This window comes from Talpa occidentalis, unplaced genomic scaffold, assembly GCF_014898055.3.
Source record: "Talpa occidentalis isolate TD23 unplaced genomic scaffold, MPIMG_talOcc4v2.1 talOcc4.17, whole genome shotgun sequence".
Lineage (NCBI taxonomy): Eukaryota > Metazoa > Chordata > Mammalia > Eulipotyphla > Talpidae > Talpa > Talpa occidentalis.
Window position 1 is genome coordinate 7,122,621 of NW_023601754.1, and position 18,720 is coordinate 7,141,340.

Here is an 18,720-nt window from a genome sequence, read left to right on the forward strand (position 1 = left end):
GGGGTTGGGGGTGTCACCAGAGGTCACAGGGCAGGACTTGCCCGCGAAGGCCTCGCCGGCTAAGAAACGCCTGAGGCGGCAAAACGTCGACGTGGGTCTGAGGTGCTCCGTCTTCGGCGCTGGGGAAGAGCCGCCCCCCACCGCCCGCCCCCAGCTCCTGGAGCAGCGCGCCAGGCGGGGCTGGACGGCACGGCCTGGGCCTCCGGGGTCACCCCTGCCCTGCGGGGGGCTCCGCCTCTCCCGCTCCCCTCCCCCGCCCTGGACGGGCCTGCGGCCTGGAGACGCGCGCGGGGGCGGCCGCGGGCCCGCGCTCCCCGCCGGGAACTCGGACGGTCCCTCTGAGCGTCCCAGCGCCCTTCGCCCGTCGAGCTTGGGGAAGGTCCTTTACCGCGTTTCCAGGCCGCCCCGCACGTCTCCAAACTCTGTTTGTGTAACTGAGAAACTGGAGAATCCGGCGGGAAGCAGACAGGGGGTGCCAAGCCCCAGCCGGGCGTGAGGTGGAGTCGCCCCTCGCGTTTTCGGAAAAGCTGGGCGCTGCGTTGGGACGGTCGGACAATGGAGACGGCCCGGAGGCGCGGGGTGGAAGGGCTGCCCGGGAGACCGTGTCCACGAGCCCACGGTGCCCGCGTGCCCGCGCGGCAGGACGGGCTGCGGCAGCGGAGCAGGGCGGCCGCGAGGGAGCAGACCCGCCTTCCAGCGCCTTCGGGCGACCTGCGCGTCCCCTCGGGGCGCAGCCAGTCGTCCCCGGCCGCGGCTCCATTCGGGTGGTCCAGCCCGGGCCTGCCCCCTCGTCCCCACCCCTGGAAGTGCCAAGCCAATCGGGCCCTAGAGGTGGGGGGGAACCTCTACCTTCGGGGCCCGCCCCCCAGATAAGCCTGGAATGTCAAATATTTGTTCTAGGGGCGGTGCAAAGTGAGGCAGGCCCTTCCCCCACCCCCTGAAGCACGCTTGCGCCGGGCGGAGTCACCTCTTCTGCCCGGCCACGCCCTTGCGCCAAAGCCTTTCGCTCCAGCGGCACCCCACTCTCTGAGCTCTTCTGAAACTACCGTGGTGAGCATTACTCTTTGTCAAGCGCCTAACGGGGCTCCTGTTCCTACAGGACAGAGTTCCTGGCTTCCCGCAAGGCCTCGGCCCTGCTTGATCTCTGGTGTCACCCTTTCTCGCGCGCCGTCGGGTTAACTGGGCCTTCACGCTAGGCTCTTCCTGTTGCGCGGATCTCGAAGCTGGATCCTCTTGGAAGCCTCCCCTTGGAGGTCACCGCGCTAGTCCAGTGTGGCACCGTCCTGAGCACATACCCATTGGTGGCTCGTCCCTGCATGTCCTGATCCCAGCTGGGTAGTGGGCCTGAAGCACGGGGTTAGCAGTGTGGGCAGCTCCCAACGCCTATCTGCCTACCCCCACGCGAGGTTTGGGCTCTTCTTGAAAAACTAAATTTGTTAGGACCTCCCTAGTGGCGCAAGGGGTTAAGACGCAACCTATGAACCTGTCCGCAGCCTCTGCAGCACGAGTTCGATCCCCAGCAAGGGAGCTACCCACATGGTTCAGCAGACCTCTCCTGACTCGCCCGCTGCTCCCCTCAGCAGTGTATTTCAGTTGATCTACTTGTTCTGTTCCCCACTCTGTCTCTGGTGAATCCTCTCACCCCCCCCCGCCCCCGCATCACTGGCCTACCCCACTTCTTGTATACATAAAATATTTTTTAAAAAAACAACTAAATTTGTTGAAAGAACTGCACACCTGCACTCATCTTCAGATGGGTTCCCCACATGACCCTGTTATTAACATTCTGCATGCTGGCCCCAAATGGTTCTCACATTTCTTTTCCCCTAGCACCAAACCAATTTCTCTTTTTAAGATTTATTTATTTATTTAAGATTTATTTATTTATTTATGCAAGAGCTGGGGTACAGGCCAGAGGTGTGGTGGTGAGAGGGTTCACCAGAGACAGAGTGGGGAGCAGAACTGGCAGACTGACTGAAATACACTGCTGAGGGGAGCAGCGGGCAAGACAGGAGAGGTCTGCTGTGCCATGTGGGTTTCTCCCTGGCCAGCCTGGGGATCGAACTCATGCTGCAGAGGCTGCAGACAGCTTCATAGTTTGCGTCTTAACGCCTTGCGCCACCAATTTCTAACACTATAAACCATTTATTGTCTCCATACAAGCCACCCTCCCTCCCCCAATATCAGATCTTCAGGTTAGGCTCAATCCCAGCACCTGTCACTGCATCTGACCAGTAGTAGTTGCTCTTTAAGACTTAATGAAGGGATAGTTGCGTTTGCTTCTTCAGAGTAACCCTCCCTGGGGAGAGAGGGCCTTTGCACTAGTTTCATCTGCATCCTTTCCTCTCCCAACCGGCCCTTCACCTGGTTAACCCCTGTGTCTCCTCCAGATTTCCTCCAGGCCCCTCATTCTTAGCAGGGTACCTCTGTATTTTGAGATTTCTGTACTTCACTGATAAATGTTCCCTCTCCCACTCCTAGGAGCCACCAGTCACGAATGAATGAATCGGAGACAGTAGACGGGACACAAGAGAGAGGTAAGCAAGGCTCCAAGCCAGATGCCTTCACCAAACCTTATGCCAGGTATTGGAGAGAAAGGTACTGAAACAGCCCTCATGCCCCACGAATCTCATCCTCACCCCCTCCCTCAAGTACTGCCCAGAGACAGCTGGCCTTATTGAAAGCCTTGCTCGCTAGCTGGTTATTGAAAGCCTCGCAGACACAGGGATTCTGGTGCCGGGCAGGGAGTGTGGCTGACTTCCTGGACCTCCAGGGCATCCAGCAGTGGTGTGGAAGTGCTCTCTTCCTCCTTCCTTCCCATCCTCATCACAAAAGACCCCACTGTGGGAGAAGATCTGCCGGCACGTGCGCCTGCCGGGATCCACACTCACCGGCCCAGGCCCATGCCCACCCTCAGCGGCCCAGCAGCCTCCAGCTGCTCCTCTTCCTTATCCAATCCCGGGCCTGGACCTCGGGAGTAGCCAAAGTCCCGGGCTCCCCTCACCCCCTTCCGGTTCCCATCTGGGCATCTTTGCCGAACCTCCTCTACGTGCCCACCTGAGGGCGCACTGAGCGTCCGGGCCGGGAGGAGACACGCGGGAGGGCTCCACCCAGGGTGACGCCTCCAGATGGGGGGAAGAGAAGGGTCCTTGCCCCTGCTTCCAGGTTGCCTCCTTTGACTTTGAGAATCTTCCTCGCTCCAGGCTCCCTGGATATAGGCCAAGCTTTTTTGTTTGTTTTTGTCTGCAAGGACAAGAATGCCTTTTGAAGTCGGGCACCAGGGCTCAGGGAGCAAGACTCTCAAAGCGCCTGTGGCTCTAAGACTAGTTTAGGGTGTGGCTGGTAGGTCCCTGAAGCTGAGATAGCCCAGGGCCAGGAAACTGTCAAGGGGCAGAGAGTGGGGCTGCACTAGCACGGGTAATGTTGTGACCTCATACAGCAGCAGCAGGACAGTCCAGTTGCCCAGCAGGCCCATCTCATGCAGCAGGAAGAGAGCCAGGTAGCAACGCCCCAGCATTTAAGCATGGTTCATGGGGCCAATCCTGGCAGAACGCAGCCAGCAATCCTTCAGGTCTCCAGGCAGGGGCACATGCTTACTTCCCTGCCTGAAACACCCACCTACGTAATCACCCCTTTGTGTTGCTGGCAAACTCCTGCTTATCCTCCAGGACCCACCATTAATAATTCTTCCTCCATACAGCCTTCCTCATACCTCGGCCAGGTTAGATGCCCTGTTCTGGGCCCCTTGCCCCCAGGGTTCTGTCATGATTGGAGCAGCGTCTGGCCTCTCCTAACTCCAGGAAAGCATCGGCAGTGGCGGAAAGAGCATGCCGAGCCACGAGCTTGAGGGAGAAATCAGTTGATCTCCAAATGGACTCAGCACCGGCTACCAAAGCAGCTCAGAAACCCTAGTTTTAGTTGGGTTAACCTGAGCCCACTCACCAGCCTGGTTCAGGCAGAGGAGCTTGGGGGAAGGGGAGGAAGGAGGAATGCAAGGACCCCACTAACAGGGAGGCTGTCTGCTGGATTCTCACCCGAGGAAGAAACCACAACTGGCCTAGCTCTCAATCGCTGGGTTTAGTCCCACTTCTGACCTTTGCCCAGAAAGTTCCCCTCCACAGAAACGCCCTCCCCTTCGCCCCATCTGTTTCTATCAGTCCACAACCAAAAGGGAAGTGCAGTTTCTTCACATGTCTCTCTGCTCCACGTGCCTCCTCCAGGTCTCCTTCTGGCTCCATCCTGCTTCCTTCCTTCTCAGTCTCCTCTGCAGCTTCTTCTCCCTGCTCAGCTCCACCCTCCCTTGGGTGGGGCAGGAAACCTGGAACCTCCCCCCTTTCCTGGAGACCACCCTGTTACAGGGGGCGAGAGCTGTAGATCGTGTGTCATTGAACATATGCTAAGTACCTGCTGCATGCCCAGGACTGTGTGACATAACAGGACAGGTTACACTTGCAGGGATATTTGAATGGGAGTCAGGCGGGGGCTGCTTCAAAGCCAAATGGTCATATCTGGGCTGAGGCCTAAATGCTCAGTGGACTCCCCCCTGTAGCATTCCCAGTACAGAAGTCTTGAGGGAGTGTTGTGAGTGGGGTAGGGGAACAGTGATGGTGTCTGTGTTTAGTGGTGCCAGCCTGGCATGTGGGGAACAAGCCACAGGAATAAAGACATAATTTGGGAAATCAGTGAGACTGTTACTCTGGGGGTGAGGGTAGTTTGGCTTTGGAAGGGTAGAGTGGTAAGATTTGGTGACCACCTGGTTGGGATCTGGCACTTGAGATAGCAACCATTCAGGACAACCCCAGATCTGAAGTGGGGGGTTTGTGTGGATGGAGGGGTCAATTTGAATCCCCTTCTGACCTCTCTGCACAATGCCTGCACAGATTATTGCTGACCAGGCCTTGGCACCCCTCCCCCAAAGACCATAGTGCTTATCACCTGAGGGGCATATGAGAGTGGGCACCAGGGAATGGCTCTGGGAGGCAGAGCCACCCTGCAAGGGGCCCATTGTCACCTGAGGCTGTTGGGCTGACAAGACCCTTCAGATAGTGGCCAGAGTCCAAGGTGGCATCCTGCTCCCCCTCCCCCTGGCGCTCTCCTTGGCTCTGGATTCCCGCCTGTCCCTAGCCGTGGCAGATGGGTCTCTATGGTCTCCCACACTGGGTCTGCCCCAGATAGATCCTCAGCAACCCCCTCCACTGGGGCCTGGGATCGAGGTAAGGGAGGCCCGGGTATGGGCAAGGGTTAGTTACTGACAAAGTTATTGGAAAGGGTTAGTTACTGACAAAGAGGACGGAAGGAAGGGTGGGGGTGGGAACAGGTCTTGGGACCAACCAGGGATATGCAGGATATGATTGTCCCTCAGGAGGGAGGCTGTGGAGGATCAAGACCTCCAGCCCCCAAACATGCTGGTCTCCCTGTCCCAGACACTTGGAGCTGGCATATTACCAGCTGTCAAGTCTTTGCCCACTCTGGTCATTCTAGATTCTTCACACAGGGTCTCTGTTCTCTGTCTCTAGGTTTGCATGGGGTGAGGGACGGGATATAGCAGTTTTGATTCCCCTCCTGCTCTGCTGGGAACGTGCCGATGGGCCGTGGCACAAGATCGAAGCTCAAGGCCAACCTGGTTGGCGACCTGTTCTGTCTGGCGGCTTGGCTCCACACTCTGCTTCTGTAATAGGGGTACTGACCCCCGTAAACACGCTGACCTGGCCTTAGCCCGTTGCACTCGCCGACCTACACCCCTATATCCTGAGCAGACTGGGTTGCCTGAAGCCAAGTGTCCCCGGAGCCCGGGTGTTCCTTGGGAACAGGGTGCGAAGAACCGGTGTGGGAACTGCATAAAGGTCTGGTCAGCTCTAGCCCCAAGAATTGACCAGAATCACTTCTCCCTTCTCCTCGCTTGACCAGGATCGCTCAGCAGGGGCGAGCAAAGGACCCTGAGTCTCCGCCCGGCCTGGCCCGTTCCAGATCCCAGGTCGGGAGGGCGCCGGGCGAGAGCCGAGCACCTTGGACCCACGGCACCGAGCGCTGGGCCAGGTCCATAGCAACGGCGAGCGCCTCGGGAGTCCTGCCCAGTGGATCGATCGATGCGCTCGGCTCGCGGCGCGGCCAATGGAGCGGGCCCGGCGGGGCGGGGGCGGGGCTGCGAGCTCGGCTGGGAGGGACGCGGCCAGCGGCGAGTTCCTATTGGCCGGCGGTTCGCGGGCGGTGGCGCCTGATTGGCCCGGGCGCCGGGGGTGGCGGCGGGCGGCGGGGTTAAGCGTGTCGCCGCCGCCCGGCCTAGGCACTAGCTGGGAGCGCAGAACCTGCCCCTTGGACTGCGGCCGCGCTCTCCCGCCATGGGGCTCCGCCGCTGCCCTGCCCGCGCCGGGCGGCTCGCGGGCAGCCTCCTGTGGCTTCTGCTGCTCGTAGACCCCGTGCTCCCGGCCGGACGTCACCCCCCGGTGGTGCTGGGTGAGGCTCGTCGGGGTGCGGGCGGGGCTGTTTGCACTCCTCAGTGCCTGAACCCCGGAGGGGAGCGTGTGGCTGCCTTGCCCCCTGCGCCGGCGGGTCCATCCCCCGCCATGCTGGGCGCGGCTGTGGTCAGCCTCCCCTCCTGCTCTGTTGACTGTGGGGAGAGGGGAGAGGGTTGCGTTCACGCAGTGCCAAGCCTTGCCTCATTTAGTCCTTATTTTTGAGCTGGGAAGACCGAGGTCCTTTGGGGGTACGTGGGGTTGGGAGGGTGGCCCCGGGTTCCCCCCCCAGGGGGGGCTCAGCGTTGACTTGGACTTGGCTGGGAGGTTGTCTCCCTAGGCAGTTCCAGCCCGTGTTTAACGGGGCGTTACTGAAAGGAAGCCCTTGGGGAAAGGATGGCACTCCTAGCTTGCCACCAAGGCTCCCCCTCCCCCAGCTTATCGAATGGGCAACATTTGTCCTGTGGGAGGAACGAGAGAACTGAGCATGGCTAAAGGCAGAGGTAAGAATTCAGACAATGGCTGGTCATTAACAGCTGTCAGGGAATGGACCTACTCAGATTAGACCGCCTTGGCCCCGTTTACCCCAACTTGGTCCTGGCCCCGACAACAACCACAAGGAGTCACAGTGTTTTCTGAGGTGGGCAGGGATGAGGCTGCTGTGGGGGAAGGGGGGTGTCTTAGATGCCTCATTCAGGCTGTCCCTCCCACCCAGAGCTAGTGTGTTGATGGCCAGCCAGGACTCCTGAAGGCAGCGGCATGCGGCCTTATATTGCATTCAGAGTCTGTAGCCGCATGACCCCTTATTCATTCTGCTAGTAGTATTTTCACAGGGATGTTGCAGATTACAGAAGGGTGGGGTTGGCAGGAAGCTCTGGACCAGGAAATGCTCCAGGGGGATTGCTGGGCCCAAGTTAACCAAAGAATTTAGGCAGCCGTGGCCCTGTGCTCAGGAGCTTGGAGGACCGGGTGAATAGTGATTCCTAGAGATGAGCTCTGCGCTTGGCAGGCACAGAGAATCCACTGAGCCAGCCTGAATAGGTGGATGTCGGGGAAGGATTCCTGGAGTCTGTAGTTAGAACTGAGGCCAGGAAAGAGTTTGAGGCAAAGAGAACTACCTATCAGAGGGAGGGAGGTGAGCAGTCCAGGCTGGCTAGAATAGAGTATGGAAAAGAGTGAAATGTGTAGAACTTGTGACCATGACTGGTCATGTGGTCTTTATCTTGAGGTGATGGGTGATGGGTGGCCTGCAGGGTTCTGAGTGTGAAGAGTGTGGTTTTAGGAAGTGTCTGTTTCAGGCAGATTTTTCACCTGGATTGGTGCTAATTCATACAGTCCTTGAGTATCCTAGGTCACAGCAGAGGAATCTCAGGCTTCATCCAGAGTCACAGAGAAACTGGAATGCTAATCTGCCAGCTTCCCAGAGAGTGAGGCTGCTGGCATTCTTTTTTTTTTTTTTAAGTTCACCTTCCCTAATCTTATATTTATTTATTTATTTTTAAAGATTTATACAAGCACTAGGGTACAGGCCAGAGGCGCTGGAGGGTGAGAGGATTCACCAGAGACAGAGCAGGGAGCAGAACAGGCAGAGGGATCCAAGACACTGCTGAGGGGAGCAGCGGGCGAGACAAGAGAGGTCTGCCGCCATGTGGGAATCTCCCTGGCCGGCCGGGAATTGAACCTGCACTGCAGAGGCTGCGGACAACTTCACAGCGCTGCGCTCAACTGGGTGTGCCACCGGGGAGTCCCCGCTGCTGGCATTCTTCCTGGGAATCCTGTGGTTTGCATCAGATGAGCTGTTCCTAGGTGCAGAGCAGGGACCTGAGTTTGGCCATCAGAGGATCAGCATCTAAGGGTGACCAGTTTCTATGAGTGGGACTAGAATTTGTGGTAGAGAAAGCAGAGGCAAAAGAAGGGATACATAGAAGACCCTGGACAGAGGGAGGGGACTGTAGTAAGCCATTCTATCTCCCCCAGCCTCAGCTTCCTCATCTGTAAGTGGGCATAATAAGGATATCCTCTGCCAGTGTTACTTGAGGTGAAAAGCACGTGGATGGCTCTTGTCCTAGTTCTAGGCACAGATGGGGCTGAGAAAGTGACTGCTGTGTTAGAGGCTGCACAGCTTGGCCAGGGCAAAGGGCGTCCAGGGAGAGCACATGTGGTGACTTCCTCTTCTGGCCATTTCCTTTCTGGAGAAGACAGTGGCCAAGGTCTCTGCTCTGCCTAGTTCACAGGCGTGTCACCCAGATGCTGTCATGCTTGGGGGTCCCCATTTCTGTGCTTCCACCCTGAAAGGAGATGAAGGCAGGTGTCACACTGGTCTCCCATGTCCCTCCGCACCCTGGGGTGTGGTGTTCAGGAAGGGCATGTCCTCATCAGGACTGGGTTCACAGTGGGAGCCCACTGAAAGCCCAGGAAAACCAAGTTGACTTAATGATCATGGGTTCCTCATGGGGTTGGGTTTGGGAAGTGTTGAAAGCTTGGCATATGGGAGCAGGTTGGGGGTGAGGGGTCGCTGGAAGTATGTAGACTATGAAGAGTCTTGATGTTGGGCAGTGAATCAGTAGGGATGGGTTTGAGTGTCACAAGACCCCTGGGCTCTGTGTGGGCTGGATAGGCTGTGGCTGGAATGATGTGTTGTTTCAGGGTAGACATCTCCAACACAGGCCTCACTGTGCCAAGCTGCTCAGGCCCTCCCAGATGACCTGCCCTTTGGAACCTGCAGTCTATCCTTTAGGGCACTTTAGTAGGTCACCAGGTGCCAGACTGAGGTTCTGTTGATCACCCTCTCCACAAGCCTGCCTGGAATGCCTTCCTGGGGTTCAGTTTGGTTGGTGAAGTGGCCCAACTCTCTCCTGTTTCCCACCCCTTCTCTCAAAGTGCACAAGGCCCTGCCTGCTCTGTAGCTAGGACAGCTGTGGGTTGAAGGCCCTTGGGTTCAAGCCTCAAAGGTCTCTAGATTGCCAAGTCCCTAGGATCTCAGGTCTGCTCTGTGCCCACCCCCACTCCCCACTGCAGTGCCTGGAGATTTGGGTAACCAGCTGGAGGCAAAGCTGGACAAGCCAACGGTGGTACACTATATCTGCTGCAAGAAGACGGACAGCTACTTCACACTCTGGCTCAACCTGGAGCTGCTCCTGCCTCTCTTGATCGACTGCTGGATTGACAATATCAGGTGGGGACCACGATGCAGACGGGGTGCTGCTCAGCCTAAGGAGGCCTCCGGAAGCCCATTTCCTCAAGAGCCCTTGAGGTCACTGACCTCTAGTCCCCCATTTCCTCAGTCTGCTTGGCATCACCACCCCTGCAATCTCCAGGTAGAGCGTTCCTCCCTTTCCTGCTTCTCACCCTATCCTCCTGTCCTGACCCTCTTCATCCAGGACTTGTGCCTCAGCCTGCAGCCCCTGTTTACACCCTCAGCCTGGCCCCCTGCCCCTTCCCTGACCTTCACCACACCTGCCTCATCACTGTTTGTTCTCCCTGGGACATACCATGTCTCTGTTCCTCCCCGCCTGCCACATGCCTGTTTCCCCAAGTGAGATAATAATGCAGTGAGAATGAAAGCATCTTAAATACAGAAGCTGTGCAGTTTACATGCTTCCTTTTGTTTAGTCTGACCGTGTATGGTTTGCAAACCTCTCCCAAAAGAAGGACATCTGTAAGCTCAGAGAAGTCCAGCTTTGTTTAGGGTCACTCAGCTAAGTGCAGCCCCCGCATGTGAATGCAGTATTTGGTGACGCTAAGCTGAGCTTCTCTCCCAGACAGAGGCCCCCAAAGGAGGGATTGTCTTTATGGTGGTAGAACCCAGAGCACATCTGGGGCTCACTGCATGCTTGAGCTGAATCCCTCAAGTTACATTTTCTCCCAGAGACACGCACTGTTCCTGCAGGCACCCGCTCTCCCCTTGCTTGCGCCTGCTTTGTTGACCCCCGTCCTCTGTGTTTGACCAGGCTTGTTTTGGGCAGTCGATCTGCATTTCTATTTTTGTCCCAGACACGGTCTTAAGAACTGCCGATTTGAGGTGCAGGCTGGTAACAAGACGGGCTTGTCAGCCTTTGGTGGTCTGACAGAACTGCTTTAGTTTTCCAGAACAATGTTCTGAACTTTGCTAAGTGACCATTAGAGTAATCTACAGAGTTGCCTGGAGAAGGTGAACCCCCCAGACCTATTATTTGGACTGGTTTTAGGGATCCTGTCATCTTTTTGTGGCTGATCTTTATGGCTAAGTGGGATGGAGGGAGTTGGGGAGCACCAGTCTATATTTTCTTGGGTGTATTTGCCTCTTGGTGTCAGGAGACAATTCCAGCCCAGCACAGAGCAGTGCTGTCTCCTGTTATGTTACCCCCATCATCTCTCCAGACCTGCTCTCCTGGTCACGCCGCAGCCGGCCACGCTGCAACCCCAGGTGCTCAGGCCCTGGGCTGGATATCTTTCTGTCTAGTTCTGTCTTTTGCTGGTTCACCATTTTCTTTCTTTTTTTAAACTTTTTTTTTTTTTTTTAAGATTTATTTATTTATACATACAAGAACTGGGGTACAGGCCGGAGTTGCAGGGGGGTGAGAGAACTCACCAGAGACAGAGTAGGGAACAGAACAGGCAGATTTACTGAAATACACTGGTGGGGGGAGCAGCGGGCGAGCCAGGAGAGGTCTGCTGTGCCATGTGGGTAGCTCCCTGACTGGGGATCGAACTCCTGCTGCAGTGGCTGCGGATAGCTTCATAGGTTGTGTCTTTACTCCTCGTGCCACCAGGGAGGCCCCGTTCATCATTTTCTTTGCCCAGTGAAGTGTTGTGGTGGGTGACGGGAGATGGCTCTGTGGAGGGTGGTGATAAGCGCCCCTGGGGTTAGGCTGCTTGCCTTTTGGGGCCAAGTATAATGATCACGGCAGAGTCAGACCTGGCGCTTCCCTCTCCTACCCAGATCTAAGACCTGCATTTGGGGTGGGTGACATCAAGAGATCCTGCGGTCTGTCTTTAGATGGCCCTTGGTGGGAACCCTCATTTGGACGTTGTTACTCTGATCTGTGCTTTACTTACTTGGTTCCTTGGGGTCTCCTCTCTGCATTTAACCAAACCAAAGGGAGTATGGTTCAGGACACAGAGTAGCGACACGCCATGCCTAGTGTCACCTCTAGGTCACCAGTCAGTGTCCCCTCCTGACAGGCTGGTCTACAACAGAACATCCCGGACTACCCAGTTTCCCGATGGTGTGGATGTCCGTGTCCCCAACTTTGGGAAGACCTTCTCTGTGGAGTTCCTGGACCCCAGCAAAAGCAGTGTGGGTGTGTACCCTTACTCATGTCCTCCAGGGGATGGGGCCGGGGGCTCTACTGGACTCCTGGAGTGGCGGGAACCATGTGTGTTTGAAGGGGCAGCCTGTGAGCCGTCTCTGATCACGGTGGGCACGGAGCCCGCGTGCCCTCCCCTGGGCCTCCCGTGGTAGGTGTCACAGCCTCCTTGGCAGACACGATACGAGGAGCTGACAGTTGCTGTTCCTTCTCTAGTCATGCGTATTTCTGCCTGCAGGTTCCTATTTCCACACCATGGTGGAAAGCCTTGTGAGCTGGGGCTACACACGGGACGAGGATGTCCGGGGGGCCCCTTATGACTGGCGCCGAGCTCCAAGTAAGCAGTCGCCCTCATTTCCTTCCTGAGGCCTTGGGAGGTGGGGATCCATGCTCACAGCCTGTGCTTTCTCCTGGCCCTGCGCCTCTGGTGTCTGGCCCGGTGGCCAGAGCCACCACTCTTGGCCAGTCTCCTGTGTCCTTTCCCGCTGCTCACCCAGGACTTCTGGAACTCTGAGCCTTGGGGAGAGATCATAAGGCTGACGGAAAGAAAGGAGCTCCTTTCCTTCCTTCATGGAAATCCAGGGGAAATGGACTGTTCCCACTTGGATTTTAGCTTGTTCCCCACCTCCTGGTCCTGGGTCTGCCCTGAGAAGTGGTCCATGATTCAGGCCCAGGACCCTTCCTGCCTGACTCCTGCCTGGCTCTGGCCTGCAGATGAAAACGGGCCTTACTTCCTGGCCCTCCGCAAGATGATCGAGGAGATGTACCAGCTGTATGGGGGCCCGGTGGTGCTGGTTGCCCATAGTATGGGCAACATGTACACGCTCTACTTTCTGCAGCGGCAGCCACAGGCCTGGAAGGACAAGTATATCCGTGCCTTCGTGTCATTGGGTGCGCCCTGGGGGGGCGTGGCCAAGACCCTGCGCGTCCTGGCCTCAGGTAAGACCCTGCTGGGCCCAGCGTGGGGGCTGGACTGGGGATGGAACCCTCTCTTTCTCTCTACAACATCCTCCTGGCCATTGTCATGGGTCTGCTTGGTCAGCACTTTTCATTTTCCTGAGTGATATCCTGTCCAAACATCTCTTTCCAAAAGAGAATATCCCGGAGAATGCTATTCCCTCATGTCAGTTCTCTAGTGTTAATGACCTTTGTAATCTGTGTGTTTCTTTTTTTTTTAAGGTTTATTTATTTATGCATACAAGAGCTGGGGTACAGGCCAGAGATGTGGGGGGTGAGAAGATTCACCAGAGGCAGAGTGGGGAACAGAACAGGCAGATTGACTGAAATACACTGCTGAGGGGAGCAGCGGGTGAGACAGGAGAGGTCTGCTGTGCCATGTGGGTAGCTCCCCAGCCAGGGATTGAACTCGTGCTGCAGTGGCTGCAGATGGCTTTATAGGTTGCATCTTAACCCCTTGAGCCACCAGGGAGGCCCTGTGTAAGTTTCTTACAGCATGTTTGTGGTATGGCATGACTGTTAGTCATACAGGTACTTGTTTGTGCAAATATGTGCACACATTGTCTCTCTCAGGCCTGACTGGCCTAACTTGGTTAGACACAGAGTTCTTTGGGAGAGCCTTTTCCTTCTTTTACCACTCCCCCCCCTTCTTCATCCCCACCTTGGCCCCAGAGCAGGAAGATTGGACTACAGTTTCCTGTTTATGAGTTATACCTCCATCTGTAGGCAGTGGGGCGCCTCTGTGAGCAATGCAGGGAGGAAACAGGTGCAGATCTGGCTGGGCCTGCTTACCTGGCAGTTGGGAAAGTGACCTCCTTTCCCGTTCCCCCAACCCACCTGCCTTGTCAAGGCTGTCAGAACCTGTCAGCTGCAGCTGTAGCACTTCCCTCCCTCTGCTAGGACTAGGTGTAACCCTCACAGCCCCTCACTTTGGTAACCATGAGCTAGGGCTGTGATGAATCTTCTTCAAGTCTTTGGTACCACCTGACCTGCTTGTTGGTCAGCTGACATTTGATTGGGTCAGACCCTGTGCCTCTCCCAGCAGTGACCCTGCACTGACTGGACAGTGACCCTAGGACACAGATGTCCAGATACAGTGATCACTCATCACAGCTGCGTCCCTGGGCTTGAAGGGATGGATATGGGCACCCCTGCCTATGAGATGGGCAGCCTTGTTGGGTCTATACCCTGGCCTTTCAGTACTTCTCCTTCAGCTGCTGAAAGCTGTCATGGCAGGCCCTGGCAGTGCGGAAGCAGGGGGAGAGTGCGGAGGTGTGGGGTACTAGCTCTAGACTTCCTTTCCTCAGGAAGTTAGAGCCAGGTCCTACCAGGCCAAGCTATGATCAGTCAGAGCAGTGGGGTGCATCCTATCAGGTCAGAGGCCCCTGTTTCCAAGATCCAGCTCCACTGGTGGGTGTCAGCACGTCTGTGGGAGGACTCTGACCACCCGTGGCCTCTCCTGCCAGGTCTCCTGCAGCCCTGGCTGTCCTGGCAAGTGAGAGGCAGATGAGTAAGATGAGACCAGGACTGGCTGGCCACAGGGCTGAACCAGGAAAATAAAAATGTTTACATAACTTGATGTAGTCAAAGAGAAAGAGGCACATTCTTCTGGGCTTCAGCCTGCTGATAACACTTCTCACAAGGTCAGTGCCCACAGGCCACTGTTAGCACTCAGAAGAGGGGACTGTTTGCATAACAAATCACTTGTGGGAATGTGCTGCCTCCACCCCTGTAAGGAAATGCCAAAGGAAAGGAAGAAGTCTTGGTTGTGTGTTTTATAGCAAAAAATAAAGGAAAGTGATAAAAGCCCCAGTAGGGTCAGGAGTTGTAATGATGTTGGTACAGAGGCTCGAGCGCCAACTGGGCCACTGCCGGGTCAGGCAGGAGACCTGCAGGTGAACCTGCTGCCTGGCCGGCTGGCATTTCTGAGCCAGACTGATGGAGCCCTCTCTCTGCAGGAGACAACAACCGGATCCCGGTCATCAGGCCCCTGAAGATCCGGGAGCAGCAGCGGTCCGCCGTCTCTACCAGCTGGCTGCTGCCCTACAACTACACCTGGTCACCTGAGAAGGTGTTTGTGCACACGCCCACAACGAACTACACGCTGCGGGACTATGCCCAGTTCTTCCAGGACATTGGCTTCAAAGATGGCTGGCTCATGCGGCAGGACACAGAAGGGCTTGTGGAACCCATGGTGCCACCCGGTGTGCCGCTGCACTGCCTCTATGGCACCGAGGTCCCCACGCCAGACTCCTTCTACTATGAGAACTTCCCCGACCACGAGCCTAAAATCTACTTTGGTAATGGTGATGGCACTGTGAATCTGCAGAGTGCCCTGCATTGCCAGGCCTGGCGAGGCCGCCAGGAGCACCAGGTATCAATGCAGGAGCTGCCGCACAGCGAGCACATCGAGATGCTGGCCAACCCCACCACCCTGGCCTATCTGAAACATGTGCTCTTTGAGCCCTGACCGAATGCCAGGTGGGCTGCTGGTGGCTTGCCCACAGCTGTTTCTCCTGGCCTCAGAGTGGCCATGGCCCAAGAATTCAGCAGTTCGTGACTGACCTTTGGGCCTTGTGTTAGGAAATGCCTGCTGTGAGGAAGTGCTGTTTCTTATCCTTCCTTTGTGGGAATGAGGAAAGAAACAATAGTCCAGACCCACTCAGGGAAGCCTTAAGGGAAAAAATGTGGCTGATGGTAGAATTATCGTGACCTCAAGACCATCTCCGAAGGGGGAGTGGCTGGCACCTGGCCCCATTCCCCAACTCCAGGGCCACATGGACCTCTTACCCCTGTGGCCTTCTCACACTTGCCCACCAGGCCCTGGTCCCTCAGCCTTGCTGTGGGAGATGTTACTGAGCTGTGGTCCCTGCTCCCAGTGGTCCCAGGGATGGACCCCTAGCCCTCCGTGACCCTTCCCGCACACTGGCCACGTGTAGGCCTGCTCCTGGCCGTGGGTGGCTGGGGCTGCTGGTTGCCTTGCAACCCAGCTGCTCGGCCACCTCACTGGCTTCTGGGGGCAGTCCGACTGCCCTGGGGCACTCCTACCTCCTTCACCTCTAAGAGCCACCTAGCTCAGGACTGGACAGCAAATAGCCCCCAGTTCTGGGGGATATGTACCCAGAACCCTGATCCCCTTGGTGTGCTCTTGGCCACAGTATTGATGCTGGCTCCTTTTGCCCAGGACTGTGGTTCAAGGATAACTACTGTGTTGCCACCCTGTTGTAAGGTCTCTCTAGTACCCAGTGGGCTGGCACAGGGCTGAGAGGAGACAGAGCTCATGCCTCTCCCCTCCACCCCCCAACCTAGGACCTACCCCACCAGGCAGCTGAGTGGTGTCTGTTCTTCAGGGACTAAACCGGAAACTTGAGTTGGCCTCTGAGAGAGCCAGGTGCCTTGAGGCCCCCCTGGGGGTTTTCTGCCCCAGAGGTATGACAGATCTCCCTCTCAGCAGGGATGAAGAAGCTAGGTCTGCCTTGGTGGCAGTGGACCATGGCTATAGGCTGAGGTGTGGCTCTGAAACCACATTCAGACTGGACTGTGCTGCTCTCCCACAAGGTAACTATGGAGCTGGATTTTCTCTGTTGCATACCTACCCCAGCATTTGTCACTTTTCCCCTGAGTGGTGAGCCCTGCCTGGGGCTCTGAGCAGGCTGTACCTCAATTCTGGCAATAAAAGTATTCTGGATGCTGTAAAGTGCACTGGCCTATGCTCTGCTCTGAGCATGAGGAGGAAGATAGTGAGGGGCAGGGTGGTAGAGAGGCCGGCAGCAGGGGCTAGCCCCTTCCTGGAGTCTTGACAGCTTAGCACCAAAACTTGACTCCTATACACCTCCTTGGGCTTCATCATGCTGCCCCCCTCTCCTGGAATCTAGTTCTCCTGGGACTAAGAGCCAGATCCTGAAACATTCCTGTTGGTTTGTGGCTCCTGCTCGGTCTGCTGCCGCCGCCGCTGCTGCTGCTGCTGCTGCTGCTGCTGCTGCTGCTGCCCAGGGGCTATTGACAATCCTGCAGGCTCCCCTGGCTGGCCCATCTTCCCAGCTTTGTCCTCTCAGCTTACAGGCCTGTTTCCTTTGAAACAGCAGTCCTTCAGTTCTTTTTAAAGACACCACCCTTCTGTTTCACTTCTTCAGTTCCTCTGCCCACCATCTCCCTCTTTGGAGAAAGTGAGATCGAGGGAGGAAAGGCTAGGTTTAGATTGGTAAGGACATAGACCAAGATGGGCAGAGACAGGGACTGAGAGACTGGGGTCAAGTGGAGATGGGCAAGAGACAAAGAGTCTGAGACTGGGACACAGTCATGGGGTGTTTGAATTTTGTGGTCCAGAGCCAGGGAGGGGAAGGGAGTAGGATCCCAATTCCTGCTTCCATAGAGCTCTGACAGCCTGGGCTTCAGGGTTCCATACCGCTGAGCCACTAGAGGGCGCTCTGAACACTCATACTACATCCGTTATTGACCAAATCTGGAAAAGGAGAGTGCAGGTAAGGTCAGGATGCCTATGGCTGACTACACGGGTCCAGCTGCACTGCTGGCCCGGGTGAAGCCGGACAGCAACATGAAAGAGAGAAGCACTCGGGGCCTCCCTGGTGGTGCAAGGGGTTAAGCACCACACTATGAAGCAGTCCGCAGCCTCTGCAGCACGAGTTTGATCCCTGCCCTGCCAGGGAGCAACCCACATGGCGGAGCAGACCTCTCCTGTCTCACCTGCTGCTCCCCTCAGCAGCGTATTTCAGTCACTCTGGCTGTTCTGTTCCCCACTCTGTCTCTGGTGAATCCTGCATCTCTAGCCTGTACCCCAGCTCTTGTATGCTTAAATAAATAAATCTTTAAAAAAAAAAAGAAACACTCACACAGAGGCCCTGCCCAGCCTGCTCCCCAAGCTCTACCCTGACACTCATCTACCCTTGCCACCCATTGTGGCCTTGCACTCAGCCCCACTGCCACCCTTGCCTTTGCACCTGCAAAGGAAAGGCATGGAGTCAGAGCAGGCCTAAGGATAAGTAGACTGGGATTCAAATCTGACCTCTACCATCTCTGGTCAAGAAGCCTGGGAAGTCTGACCTCCTTGAGCCTCAATTTCCTCATCTGAAGAATGGGGATGAATAATTGAACACTGCTGAGGAACAACTGGTGCTGGAGGGCATCTGATCCACTGCTTGGTGTACAGTGGCTTTCAGTTTGTGGGCTGCTGTACCAGGGCATGAGACCGTAAAGCCAGAGATCTAGGAGCTGGCAGGTTGTATATGTGGCTGTTGCTAGGACAAGTGGAGTGGCTGCCATTGAGTCTGGAGCCATTGACCAGGGAAGCAGGAGCAACTGATCCAGGAGCAAAGGGTCAGACGCTAATGACTCCAAATAAATATGCTCATTCCCATCTAGGGAAGGAGTTCTGGGGAAAGAGCACAGCATGGGCTGCACCAGTGAGGACTCTTTCAGGATCATGTTAGGTCTGTGAGGAGTAAGATGCAAAACCCTCTCAGATACAAAGTCAAAGTTGTTTCAGTGTGTATTTTAGGAGCACCCCCTGCCCTGTGGGGATGGGTTAGTGGGAGCAGGATAGGGATTGGGAGGCTAACTAAGACTGGAAAGAAGAAAACATGAGCTTCATGTTGGGAGGAAGTCGGACAAAGCATGCAGGGTGCTGCCCATCTCTAGTTGGCTTATTGGATGGCAAGAGCAGGAATCTGAGTGTGGTCAGTCTGAAAGTGAAAGGTGTAGCTGTGAACGTGTATCTGGGAGAAATGACTCCATGGCCCGTGGCTTGATGTGTGGACAGGAAGCTAAGGGGGAGGCTCACGAGGTCAGGAGGCCCAAGACTGAGGCTCAGCACTACCGGAGGGAAAGGAGCCCTTGAAGGAGATGGGAGCAAGCAGAGGGAGAGGAAGAGGACAGAAGGGTGCATGCAGCTCCCCCATGAAAGGTGTGGGCAGGGCCAGGCAAGATGAGGGCTGAATCTTGTGTCTGAGCCCCAGGCAGGCCCGGGGTTGGGACAGGCATCCCGGCAGCCTCCGGGGGCTCATGGA

General features: G+C 56.2%; 1 protein-coding gene across 3 annotated transcripts; it reads left to right on the top strand.

Annotated features, from left to right (window-relative positions):
* The first annotated feature begins 846 nt into the window (after nt 1–846).
* On the top strand, nt 847–17,509 carry PLA2G15 (phospholipase A2 group XV). 3 transcript variants are annotated; one of them, XM_037515965.2, is made up of 7 exons: nt 847–1,050; nt 2,482–2,537; nt 9,471–9,627; nt 11,616–11,734; nt 11,979–12,077; nt 12,455–12,679; nt 14,656–17,509. In XM_037515965.2, the coding sequence occupies exons 2-7, from the start codon at nt 2,498–2,500 to the stop codon at nt 15,165–15,167; spliced, it is 1,152 nt and encodes a 383-aa protein (XP_037371862.1). In that variant the 5' UTR covers nt 847–1,050; nt 2,482–2,497; the 3' UTR covers nt 15,168–17,509. The 3 variants fall into 3 exon arrangements, with proteins under 3 accessions (XP_037371862.1, XP_037371861.1, XP_037371863.1); XM_037515964.2 differs by lacking the exons at nt 847–1,050; nt 2,482–2,537 and adding an exon at nt 6,324–6,453; XM_037515966.1 differs by lacking the exons at nt 847–1,050; nt 2,482–2,537 and adding an exon at nt 6,324–6,453 and having other exon boundaries at nt 12,580–12,679; nt 14,656–15,168.
* Nucleotides 17,510–18,720: the final 1,211 nt, after the last annotated feature.